At 42.8% G+C, this 12904-nt stretch overlaps 1 protein-coding gene across 2 annotated transcripts in view; it reads left to right on the forward strand.

The window, feature by feature from the left end:
- The window catches only part of gab2 (GRB2-associated binding protein 2), a 36374-nt gene that overhangs the window by 20352 nt on the left and 3118 nt on the right, over window positions 1-12904 (forward strand). Inside the window, exons 3-9 of one of the 2 annotated variants that reach the window (XM_023405887.2) lie at window positions 8007-8235; window positions 10081-10676; window positions 11468-11565; window positions 11756-12035; window positions 12195-12285; window positions 12478-12580; window positions 12715-12834. In XM_023405887.2, the coding sequence (XP_023261655.1) occupies window positions 8007-8235; window positions 10081-10676; window positions 11468-11565; window positions 11756-12035; window positions 12195-12285; window positions 12478-12580; window positions 12715-12834 (1517 nt within the window). Of the gene's footprint in view, window positions 1-8006; window positions 8236-10080; window positions 10677-11467; window positions 11566-11755; window positions 12036-12194; window positions 12286-12477; window positions 12581-12711; window positions 12835-12904 lie in introns of both variants that reach the window. The other variant, XM_023405886.2, reaches the window with a different exon arrangement.

Genomic DNA, 12904 nt, shown 5'->3' on the forward strand with positions numbered 1-12904 from the left:
AATAGCTGTCGTAAAGTCTGTTTTTTATTTATGCAACTCCAAAGGGTTTTACACTCTCTACCACATATGGTAGCCTCTATCTAAACCCTCACCGTACTAAGTATTACACTACAAAGTACAGCTAACCAGGTACCAACAGAAGTAATCCATCAGTCATTATAGTCAAGGAAAGATGTAGGTAGTTTGTCCTGGATATTAAAATGATCAAATAATCAAGTAACTAAGCGCTACTCCTCAGCACTAGTTGTGAGTGGTGCTGTCCAAAAAGGAATCTATCAAAGCAGTGTTTATTTTTGAGGAAAAAAAAAAAGAAAGCTTCCTGGTTACGGGAATCACGTGGCAACAAATTCCATTTTCAACAACACAGTCTGGCCATGTGGAAATTCTTAGCACATTTGAAAAGTACTGTTGCCCAATCGTGCTGGCAGAAAGCACCTGTCAATGATAAGGTGTATAAATGCTGAAGCCAGACGGGAGGCGTGAACCATACTCAAGACACATCAGCCTGGTGGTCTGAGATTCATGCAGCACTCTGCAGCCATGCAGTTACATAGGCTACTGTACACCGTGTCATATTTGTTGTTCATATATAGCTGCAGTGGCAATGGGAAGTCTGAAATTATTATGGGCGTCATTAACTTGGCTTAGCTACACAATAGAAAAAGGAGTGCCGAAGTGTTTGTTTCTCTGAGAGGGTTTTGTTGAGATATTTAGCAGCGTCACGTATGTCAGCATCTTGATCTCAAGTTACCTTATGTTAAGTCAGATCTGGCCTCTGCCACCAGTGGTGAGCTGCCTGTGGGAACTGTGAGGAAAGACAGGGCAGCACATGACAGTTCACTGTTACACAACTCCCGAAAGCAACTCTCACTCTTTCTCTCTCATTCTGTCTTTCACCATGTCTCAATTTGTTTCTCTTTCTCTTTCTCACACACATACTCCCTCACGCATGCATTTTGTTGCCAGTTCTTAGATCAATGTGTGTGATATTTGTACAAATTCTTTTTTGTATTCATCATTTTGTGTCCTAAAATGCTGCTTTAATATTTAAGTTTGGATATTTAATTTTAAATTGTTTTATTTCTCAGATGTTTGATCATGCTTTTGTGGTTATGCAGATACTTCGTTTTATGTGCTTACGTTTGAAGTATTTCCAAAAAAATTGGTTTTATACCAATCCTTTTTATTAAAATTAAGAAATAAAAAAAACACACCACTGGTGTAATAATTTTGGATATATATGCATTTAAAATATACGCATACATACATATGTGCTATATAAATACAAACACATCAGCTCTCCTTTGGCTTCTTACTCTCCCTGCACATGCATGTCTGCCTTTTCCCCTCCCAAAGTGCCCTTTGTCTGCATTGATTTTTGTTGAAATAATGAGGCTCCATGGCACTGGAAGGTCAGGTTTCTGCTGCCACAGAGCTGTCTGAGGATGGTTTGCTGTTCCTACCACTGCTGTGCATCCCATTATACCACTGGCAGCATCTGAAGGATTGCTGGAAACCAGAGACTTGTGCACTGTGCACACACCCATCATCAAAATCATCAAAGCAGAGGGCTGAGATTTCCATCTGTAAAAATAAGTTAACCCCGACAGAATGGAGATGTTTGAGGAAGTGCAAAGTGTTCAGTGATGCACTTTTTGTTGCACTTTTTGTTTTAAAAAAAAAAATCTCTTTAACTCCTTATGCGAGTGCAGCTGTGCTTGTCACTCACCTAAATTTGGAACCAATGCTGACAACCAAAAGCAAGACGTTTCAAGAGCAGTGGGGATTAGTATAGCACATCTGATTGCCTTACACATGTATGCACTGGCTTACATGTTTTTCTAGTTCTCACAATCTGCTGGTGGGTGATAGCGCTGTTGTTATCAGATACTGATGGCTGGGTGTGTGGCGTGTGTCTGCACCCAGGGAGACCCACCCCCGAGCACAATCTAATGAATGGAACATCATCTCGTCAATCATGGGCTTTGTTCTGCTCTCTCCCGGCTGTTTGAACTCAGAGACGAGGATAATCACAACGAAGGGATGAGGTTTTTACTTGTCAGCAGTCCTCTTTTCTTTTTTTCTCTTTTTTTTTTGCCTTTTTGTTCCATCTTTTGCTGGACAGCTTCCACTCTGTTTTGTTTCCCTCCTCTTCATTCTCTCTGTTTCCCTGCCTGTCCCTTTGGAAAAAAAAAAAAGTATTTTTCAATTTAACTGTTGCACTTAAGATGGTGAGGAATGGAAAAAAGAATAACTGCTAAGTCAGCATTTCCAGTAGCAGTTTCAGTAGTTTTTCTCACAGAGGCATTGAAAAGAGATTACATTTATTCAAACAAAATCTGTCTCAGGGGGTTCATATTAAAGCCAGTTGTGAAGCCAGATTGATGGCTTGTTGACTACAGCTGCAGATCTCGGCGTGGCTTAAAAATGTGTCTTCGTGAATTAACCAGCTCCATGATGATCGCGGCCTCGCCATCTCACTGCAGTGGCCAGTTTCCAACATAATAAAAACGTTTCTGTTGAGGAAAAAATGTGATCTACTAAAAACTTCCCTATTTGCCCCTGCTTACAAAAGAGAGGGAAAGATTTTTACTCAGTGTCAGTCTAGACTTACTGACAATGATTAAAGAGGAACCTGCTTGAAAGATAGTAAAGCTGTGGTCAGTGTTTGTTTTTCTCTTCAGCAGTGGCTGTGCCTGAGAAATGTCAGTTAAAAAGTGACTGGTACTGGCAACACATAAACCTTCCTTGACAAGACAAGAACTTCACTGAATGCAACAAACCAAAAACATTCAGGCAGTTGCGCAATGTTATGAAACCAACCTTTTTTAAAAAAATAAAATAAAAATAAAAAAAGTCCATGTTTTTGTGAGTAAAAGCATGCTGTAAAATCAAAGTGTCTTCTAATGAAACTCGAAATTGCAGTTCAGTCTGTGTTTTTAGTTATTTTTATGCTACATACACGTTTCCTAGTACAAGAATAACTGTTTTTCTACATTTTCTTTTCCCTCAGTCCTTGTTCATCCTCGACTCTCTGGTCTCTGCTATCTATCTGGGTAATAATCCTTGTGGATTTGGGTTTATAAATTCTGGTTGTATGTGTAGTAATTTTTCATTTTACATTGGCGTCAGCCCAATTCTTCAAATGATAGGTTTAGTAACGGCCTGTGGGAAAGCTAATCGCTCTAAATGGAGGCTTTCATCCAACCTGCAGTTACATGAGAACTGCAAATGGACTATTTTGGAGTGGAACTTTTCCTTTGACCAAATGTTTATATGCCATTCAGCTGCTGTCTGTAGATGCTTATACCTGTCTTCATTTTGTAATCAGCCTGTCTCTTATACACATCTCTGTAATTGGTAGCGTAGCGTTAGCACAGATAAAAGTTTAACTTCAGAGTTGCCTCCTTTCATACAGGAGCGCACAGATAATCTATGTAACCGTTAAGATGCAAAGACTTTAACATGGGCAGCTGGTTATGGATCTATAGCATGGCTGCATCTCTACAGTGCATCCTTGAAAAGCTTGACAGAATATTACAGAAAATTACAATCTTAGTGGTTTAAGATTCTTACTCCAATCTGCCAAAAAGGCCTTCATTGGAGTACTTAATATCACTGGAATCACTGGATCTGTGTTGTAAATTATTTACCAGCAGACATTTGATGGACAGTGTACAACACAAAGTGATAACTGAACTTTCTCTGTTTTTGTTCAGTTTGTTTCCAATTTTTGATTCAGCCCAACATTTACATAGACCTATCAAACTAAAATGCAAAATGACCACAATGGAGATTTTTCTCTTCCCAAAATGATAGCCTGGGTCTGATCAAAGTTTTCCTGTAGGCCAGCTGAACTGTGGCTTAGCCAGCACTGTTAACAGATGACCAGGCTGCATATAAATGCAATCACAGGAATAGATCCAGCCCAGAATCAAATGTATTCACCCTTAAGAAACACACTTAAGTTTATTGGAATTATTGTGAGGAGTATCCTGAGGGAATTACTACACTGTGTATTGTAGAGCAAACACAAGTATCACATTCTCCATTCATCGTGACTTCTGCGTTTCCAGAACAAGCTTTTTTCCCATCCTGTAATGCACCTTATTGTCAGAGCAAATTATCCTTTTATTTTTGGTTTGGTTGGCTGCAGGCAGCTTCACAGCCATTTCCAGGTGAGTCTTGCATTTTTCCCATGACAGAATGCCATGGAAACGATCTCAGTATCCTCAACCTACGCCACAAATTGTCTCAACTTTTCATCTCCATCTCTTGTCCTTCCCACTGTTTCACAGCTACAGTATTTATCCACCCATCACCTTGCGCACATGAGGTCAGAACGTTGAAAATGAGCTGCTGTTTTAGATTTGGCCGAACTCCGTAATTCACTGGCCCTGACGAGCCCTGAGCCTTTTGGATGATTGATCAGTTCAGTGTTTTGAGGCAAATTGATGTCGCAATGTGGTCGATGGGTGGTGCTCACATGATGCAGTAGAGCGAGCAGGCACAGGAGAATAATGTGATCAGGGAATGCTCCTGTGCGTCTGCTCTGCTTAATACTCTTCTGAGCTGTTTCCAGGGGAGGATGAAACAGCCATGTCACTTTGTTCACTTCAGACTAACCAGGAGAGCGAGGATGCCATTTTCCCTCTCCCTGTGAAGCGCCATGCTCCTTCAGAGCTAAAGGCTCTCCTCAGTGCCCACCTAACCCATCTCTGCTTCATCTAGCATCTCTTTTATCCGGTTATGTCAGTCTCATTGAAAGCTCCCAACCCCCTCTAACCACAAATGCAAATGGACTCCACTATGTGGCCTCCTGGGACACGGTGTTGCTTTAAAGAGCCACTAGTCCAGCAGATCCAGCCAGGAAAACATATAATTTATGCATATACTTGGAATCAGCGCTGACATACACAGGTAGATGCCTTTTTCAAGGGCACTTTGACAGGACTCGTTGCTGTGCATAGGTTGCCGGGCTCAAACCTATGTGTGACCTTTGTGTCACAAGATGACCTCATCCACCATCAGGCCACGCTGCAGACCCTTGACATATCTGAGGTTAATTTGCAGATGTGATTGCCGCCGTCTCAGCCCAGAGGATTCATAAGAGTACAATCTCTTAAGGAAATTGCACTTTTTCTAGCACTCAAATTGGAGGCAGGTCGACAGCATGCACCTTAGATGATTATCTTTTATGGAGTATTTAAGGAATGATTGCAATCCTGATGAAAAGCATGCAATTGCTGTATTGAGAAAATTCAGATGACTCCTCTTCCTTCATGCTTCTATCACACCATCCTCTCAATTCAATAGGTCAGCGGTATTTTCTATTTTTATATCTCATTTCAGATTAGATTATCATATGTCCTCGTCTAATTCTGGCCAGACTGAGAGGAAATGAGCACCCTACAAAGACGTTCTTGTGCTTAGTGATCCAGCAGGGTTCTAATTTTGGCCCCCTGAGACCAGCAGCCAGCCTCTATTAGATTATGGTCACAGAGCAGATGAGACAGTAGGTGATGTATTATAGAATATAATTGGAAGATTGCTCATGAACTTAGGAGGTCTTTGACCCAGAATAGCCATATGTCGCTCACTGACCAAAAGGGTCTTTTAATGCATTGCTGGTCTGATGTTTGTTTCCAGCTGAGGAATGTCGTGGGAAGAACTCTTTGTCTCTTTCAAGTGCCTTTTTTGATGTCAAGCTTTCGGGTTGGTTGTAGGAAAAGCTGTTTCTGGTAATGACATCAAGCTTGTAACTCAAACAAACTATAATCGGCCTTTATTTTACTTGTGCCAGTCCCTCTCAGTTTTATTACTTTTTCTTTGTAAGATGTAGTATAATAAATCACTTCTCACTTTGGTTAGTAAACATTTTACCACCTTACATTGAGTGTCACAGTACATTAGCCAGTGGAGGGAATATTACTGGAGGCACCTAGGGGGAAAGTTGCCGTGTTTTTATTTTCTGCTCTTTTCTCTGTTTCTGTGTTGTGGTTCTACTGACTTGATGGAATTGCTTCCCAGCGGTAACATACATCATCAGACCCATTAGTGTCAGTGATGAGCCATGTAGGCTACTCCATCAGCAGACCGGACCGGTCGTCTTTCATCTCGTTCCGATTCTGACATGTCATGTGTGGCAGTTAATCAAAAATTATTTAGGGCACACGGAAAAAAAAAAAAAAAAAAAATTCTCTAGTGAACACACAGACACACACAATGAAAATTAATAAGATTATATTTTTCTTTAGAATTTTAGAAGTCATCAGGCCTGCTTGTGTTTTTCCATGCAGCTCTCCACTGTGGCAGGGCAGAGGAACTGACTTTCTACAATAAATCAATATATCCACCCATGTTAGTGGGCCTAGTACTCACCGCACTGGATGAAAGCTTTTACAAAGCTTTTTGTGGAGAAAGGAGATGATGCCTAAACAGCCTATAGAGAGTGGGATCACTCAGAACAATGGTGTAATTGAGGATCATTGGGGGGGGAGTCCCTGCCTGTGTGGCTGTGGGCCTGGGCATCTCACTGATGTCCACTGGCCTGGAGACCCCACAGCAGAGGCCTTTCTCCCCCAGGCATGGATGTGACCTCATTTAGCTAACAGGGCTCCAGAATATCCCCCGCCCTCCAACCACTCCACATGCATACACAAATGCTCACACACCACGCCTGTGTGTGTTTTTTTGTTTTTCTCAGTGGCTGTGGTCCCTCTGTATGGTCAGCTCACATCATGACTCACACAACATTGTCCTCCTCTTAAAAGACTGTTTGACCCATGGCATGCTTTGTGACGATCTGATTAAGGAGGAGGAAGAAGTGGGATAAGGGAAATTCATGTGCATCAGCTAGTAAAAAGTGAAAAGTGGGAGGTTATTTTTCAGATATGATTTAAATTAGAGCTGAAGTTGCTGATTGGCAGAAAATTACCAATTTTGATAATCAATTTAGCATTTAGGTCTCATTTATCCAGCGGAAATTTCAAACATTCACTGGCATTAGCCTCTAAAATGAGAACATTTGCTGTTTTCCTCAGTGTTATGTCCTTGTAAGTATCTTTGGGTCGGTTTGTCACACTGTTTTCTATGTATCACCTTAATCTCTTTGTGCTGAGCATTTTTCACATGTTTTGACATCATGTAGCTTAAACAGAGAAATAATTGATAGATTAACTGATAAAAGAATAATCATTTGGGGCTGCATTGAATCTATAATATGCTCATGTAAAACCTTGCACTTACTGTACAGTGAAAGAGAGGGATTAGATTCAGCAGAAGATGAGTTTTTTTCCTTTCTCCCATCAGCTAGTGTTGCACACAGCACCATGGGTCGATGGATCAGTGGGCCGCCCACTCTCTACTCCTACAGCTCAGTATGCGCCTCCTCATTTTGGCCTCCTGCCCAGTCTATTTGCAGTATCCCCATCTTAGATTTTCTTTTTCTTCTGTAGTCTTTCAATGCAGATATTAGGGATGTCACACAAAAACAATAAGACTGTAAGACCATGTTGTTCTCAGTGTCCCGCTGTGCAAAACACTGGTCAGCTCAATAAAATCAAAGGAAAGCACAGTGACCCCGGTCAGAAAGGATAAGTTGGATCATGTGCTTTTGAACCACTCACTCCCTGCAGCCCAAAAAAGCAGAAGGATAATGTTTTCTCTCCTCCCTGGAGACAGATCCCTCTTCTCTATTGATTAGAGAGCAGACTGAAAGCTCCTGAATACAAAACTCCATGCAAGGCAAGGTCATGCAAAGGCTTAAACCCCTCAAATGAATTACACACTGCCTTTTGACTTCAAGGATTGTGACAACAAATGGAAAATGTTTAAGGATGATTACTTGACTGATTGTTACTTTCTGCAGCATAAGATTGTACAGCATGTCCAGTCTGCAGAGAACTGCTTTTACATTCTCAAGACAAGCTGGGTTTTGTAGAAAAAAAAAAAAAAAAACTTTTGTGGGTTAAACAATCAATAACTCCAATTTCTCCTGTCTGCAGATGGAAGGTTACACCATATGCCCCGTTCTGGTGGCGCAGATGTCACCAGCTCCATGGCCCCTCTGACTGGAGAACGCAAGTCCTCTGCCCCCATCCACTCCAGCCAGCCAGTGCTCTTCACCTTTGATGTGCCTGTGCGCCATACACACCACAGTTCCTTGTCCAACAGTGCGCCCCAGGACTACCTCCTCCTCCACCAGTGCATGAGCAGGAAGACAGAGAGTGCACGGTAAAGGTCACGACCCTCGGGCGTCCTGTGTCAGTTTCCTGTTATCCGTTAATGCAGGTCAACATACAGGTTTATGGCGCTTCCTCAGCTTAGAAGCCCCTAAGGATTAAAACTACTGTTACAGGGGGAAAATGATCTAATTGCTGCGTGTGTGTGTGTGTGTGTGTGTGAGTGTGTGTGCGTGTGTGTACATTTCTATGTGTGTGGCAGAACCCTGATAAAATCCATAAACAAAATAAAATTATTATTATTATTTAAAATAAAAAAGTACTGTAGGGGTGAGTGTGGATGAGTGATATTTATTCAAAGATAAGATGGTCACATGGTTAATACAGTGTATTAAATAGGTATTTCATCAAATTAATGTTAAAATGCTGTAAATCCAATTTTACCATAAAGCAGACTAGAATCATCAAACATCAATCAGTCATTTAAAACACTAAAACCCCAAGTCAGAAGGCGTGGATCCTTGTTGAGTAACTGTATGTACATGTACACGGACATGCACGCCTATCTTGGCTATATGCTGAGCGGGGGGAACAAAGGGACCAAGTGTTTACATTAAATGCACTCCTGAGTTTTCCATTAGCATTCACCTCACCTCCTGTTGCCATAATGCCCACTCCCAAGAATCAAAAGGCTGCTTTAATAATGATGCCATTCAGTAGATAGCCGGCACAGTAGATGATCAATGAGGTTGAGGCTGCAATTCATCACTCCTATGGGTTTTGACTCACCCAGGATAGAATTGCCCTCTCAGCCACACAATTTGCACATAAATCTGCTGTGTTGGACCCCTTTGAAACCCAGGAAATCAAACCTCGCAGTCCATCTCATCAGCTTTATGCAGATATTTCTGTCACTCCCTCTCTAGCTTCTGCTCCGTGGGTCCTGCTAATTAAGACAGGCATCTGGTGACGGGGTATGATTCACGTCAGAATAAAATTGGTCTGATGACCAATGGTATGAATTAATCTATGTAAAAAGCCCCCATTCAGTCACAGTGATGGAAGGCCAAATGATGAAAAAAAGAATTATTGATTGATGATTGGAAATCCTGAGGAGACAGAAAAAGAAGAATGTATGAGAGAGAGCAAAATGCTATGTCAATATTAATTGTATTACTTTGATGCATTATTCTTTTAAAATTGTTACAATTAGAATCAAGATTGAACATAACCATCAGAAGCCTGCAGTGTAGCTAACACATGTGCATAAAATCTCAAGAGACATTAGCATAGGCAATAAGAAATGACTCATTGATGATATCTTATCTTTGCATGGGCCAACTAAGATGGGCCATTGCTCAGCAAACTGGCTAGAAATGTCTAAGCTGTACGGTTGCTGTAGTTGGCACTCAAGGTCAAGCCCTACAAAGGAGCCAGAATAAATGAGGCATGTCCCTAGGGTGCCTAACCGAGGCTGACAAACTGTGGGAAAGTCATAGCATTCTCCCTCTTAACATGGATGTCCTCTCCCTGTCAACATGCTGAAAACATGTAAACAAATCAGCTTTTCAAGGAAATGATAGAAATACTGAAAATGAATGTTTATGCTGTAGCTGCACAGATGTGCTCAAGCAGTGATGCAGAGGTGTGCTGTTTTTTAAATGTACTGTATGCTGAGACCTATAGGGGTAAAGTTTCCTCCGAAGTGCTACAGTGCCATCTCGTGGCTGCTTTGGTAGTTATGCTGAAATTGCATTAAATGCAACTGTACAAGATGATTTTCAACCTTTTTTTTTGCCATTGCTTGAGATGAGGTGTGAGACAGGGAGCATTTATGTACTGTGGAAAGTGGGCACAATAAAGACTTAATATGTTAATGTCTTTCTCCATGTTGCAGGAGTGCCAGTTTCTCCCAGGCCACACGAAGCAATCTGTTTATGGGGAGCGACTCTGCCGTGCAGAAACTGTCCCATGGCTTTTCCCACTGTCTAAATGGCATGGGTGCTCAGTTGCATGGCTTCTACAGCCTGCCCAAGCCAGGAAAACACCAGTTACCAGTGAATGATGACTCATCCCAGGAGGCCTGTTATGTGCTTCCACGCGGTTACAGCTCTGAGGCACCGGCTCACAGTGGTTTAGGGGAGCCTGAGCTGGAGAGTGAGGAGGTTTACACCTTCAAAACTCCCTGCAATGCCCTCGCCACCATGCACAGCAACGAGCGTCCACCTGACAATTATGATCTTCCAACGCCACCTGGCTCCTTCTACCAGATCCCCCGGACATTTGATAAGAATCACAATGCCTTGACACCCTCCAGCTCCGAGTCCTCCTGTGCTCCCCCTCCCAGGCCCCCTAAACCTAGCCAGGGGTCAGAGGGGCAGTGGGGGAGTCCCCAATCAGTAGGAAGCCAGAACGGAGAGGTGACGTCTGCAGTGTCGGTTATCCCACGCAGGAATACTCTGCCGGCTGTTGAGAACATCAGGCTGCACAGAGGTACACTGACTACAGTTAGCGCTCTAACTGCTTTCCTAATAAGTTCCTTCTGAATGCCGCTTGTTTCTTTAAACACGACCACAGTTGACTCACACAGATCTTTTGAAATCACACATTTCACCTGTTTCCTGTTTTCAAATGCAAGTCTGACTTGATCAGTCCATCCTCTTGTGGTATTGCAGTGACTTTGCGCTTCCTTTTCCTCCCCCTCTTACTCTCGCTCTTCCACTCTTCCTCTATCTCTCATTTTACTGATTTAACTCTAGCAGCTGAGCAGAGACAAAGGGGCCAGTCTAGCAGACACTGTTCTGTTGAGACGCTAATGAAATTCAAGCCATACAGCCTACTCCAGAATGTTTCGTTCCAGGCTGATGAGCAATAAAAAAAAAAAGCGCTTGCAGACACAATGCATAGCCTCTTAGTATGCTATGTTCTCTGCTTTGCAAAGTCCATGCTCAGGCCTCGCATAGCCAGAGGCAAGAATTGACCCGCGACCCTTGTTAGTGAGGCTACAGGCTGTTCACACACCTGTGCTGAAAAGACCAATTATAACCCAGCGAAGCATTTAATTAAATGTCACTCTTGTTCTGTTTGTTTCATTAGAAACACGAGTTTACTCCTTGAAATGTCAAACATTTTTGTCTAAATCTGCCTCTATTGCAGTGATTGCTGTACAATATCTGACTCATGTAGGCTTGGCATCGCACTGTTTCACTTGAGGAGAAGTTTTTTTCCTTTTAGACTTTATGGCAGTGGTAAATATTGATTTCTCTCCCTGCGTCTCTCCACAGGCTCCTCCTTTGAAACTAACAGCCATCACCGTCCCATCCATTTCAACAGCTCAGGCCAGTCCGTGGAGTCTGTCAATGATGGGTTCAGCTCCTACCTGGTGAGTCAAAGTCTCCCTTTTACCGCACTCCCTCCTCAGATAGACGCTGTCAGTGCCAAAACGTAAACTGCACAGAGAAAAAATGCATTTTTCTACTTTATCTGCTCCAGTCGAGTGCTGCACTTTTCCTGTAAGATCGAGCCCAGAGAGTTTGAGAGAGTCATGTGTCCTCTGTGTCTTTTAACACCAGAGAACGAAAGCCCCTCTGACTCGCTCAGACAGCGGCAACTCAGATGACAACTATGTGCCCATGAATCCTGGCTCCTCGCCACTCAGCGCTGCCCAGGCTGACAGTCCTAAGAATATCTACATTCCTATGAGCCCTGGGCCACATCACTTTGATTTCCCAGGATTCTCTGCAACATTACCTGCCCGTAAGGGGAGCAGCGCCTCCCTGTGTCACAGGCCCAGTCGTCTCAGTGATGTTACACCACCACCCATCAACCGCAACCTCAAACCTAACAGGAAATGTGAGTTTTTGGCAGCAAAGTTTTCACAGATTTAATAGCGTGGATTTTAATTTTCTTAATCACTGTTTTTGGCTTTGAATCTGCTCTAAAGTCTGCATTGTTAATTGTATTACAAAGACAATGATTTTTGTTGACAGTCTCTGCTCTTGTTTTCCTCAGCGAAGCCAACACCTCTTGATTTGAAGAACAATGGGATCATTGATGAGCTGCCATTTAAGAGCCCGGTCACCATGTCCTGGATACGGCCCATGTGAGTCTCATATCAGTCATTCAAGCTAGGTTACCCAAGGCCACTCTTTCTCACATACACACACACACACAAACACACACACACACACACACACACACACACACAATTTGATGGTACAGACTGGTGCTGTATTTTGTTTCTGCCTGAGGTCAGAAGGTAGAAACACTCTGAGTCTTGTCTGCTGTGCTTCAGGCCTGCTATGAACTCCATGTCCTCCCAGCATTGTCGACCCATCTCTACACAAAGCATCACCAGCACCGACTCTGCAGACAGTGAGGAGAATTATGTGGCTATGGTAAGTCCCAATAGCTGGAGGGGAGATCAGGAGAGCACATTGTGTTCTTTGTTTTAATGATCCACTTGTTTGCATGTTACACTAACTCACTGCACCCTGTGTGAGTAACACCTCCCTCCTGTCCCCATTAGCAGAACCCAGCGTCTACCTCTCCTGCCGTGAGTGGCACCAGCAGCCCGGCCCCCAGGAAGTGTGGCAACGTGGACTACCTAGCACTGGATTTCCAGCCTGGGTCGCCCAGCCCACACAGAAAAGTAAACAAAACGATTTTGTAGACTTAAAGGAGCTATTTTGTAAGTTGTGTTATTGCTAGACAGCCAGCAT

The sequence above is a fragment of the Seriola lalandi genome, unplaced genomic scaffold (assembly GCF_002814215.2).
Source record: "Seriola lalandi dorsalis isolate HSWRI2012SDOR001 ecotype SW California unplaced genomic scaffold, Sedor1 jcf7180002054288, whole genome shotgun sequence".
NCBI lineage: Eukaryota > Metazoa > Chordata > Actinopteri > Carangiformes > Carangidae > Seriola > Seriola lalandi.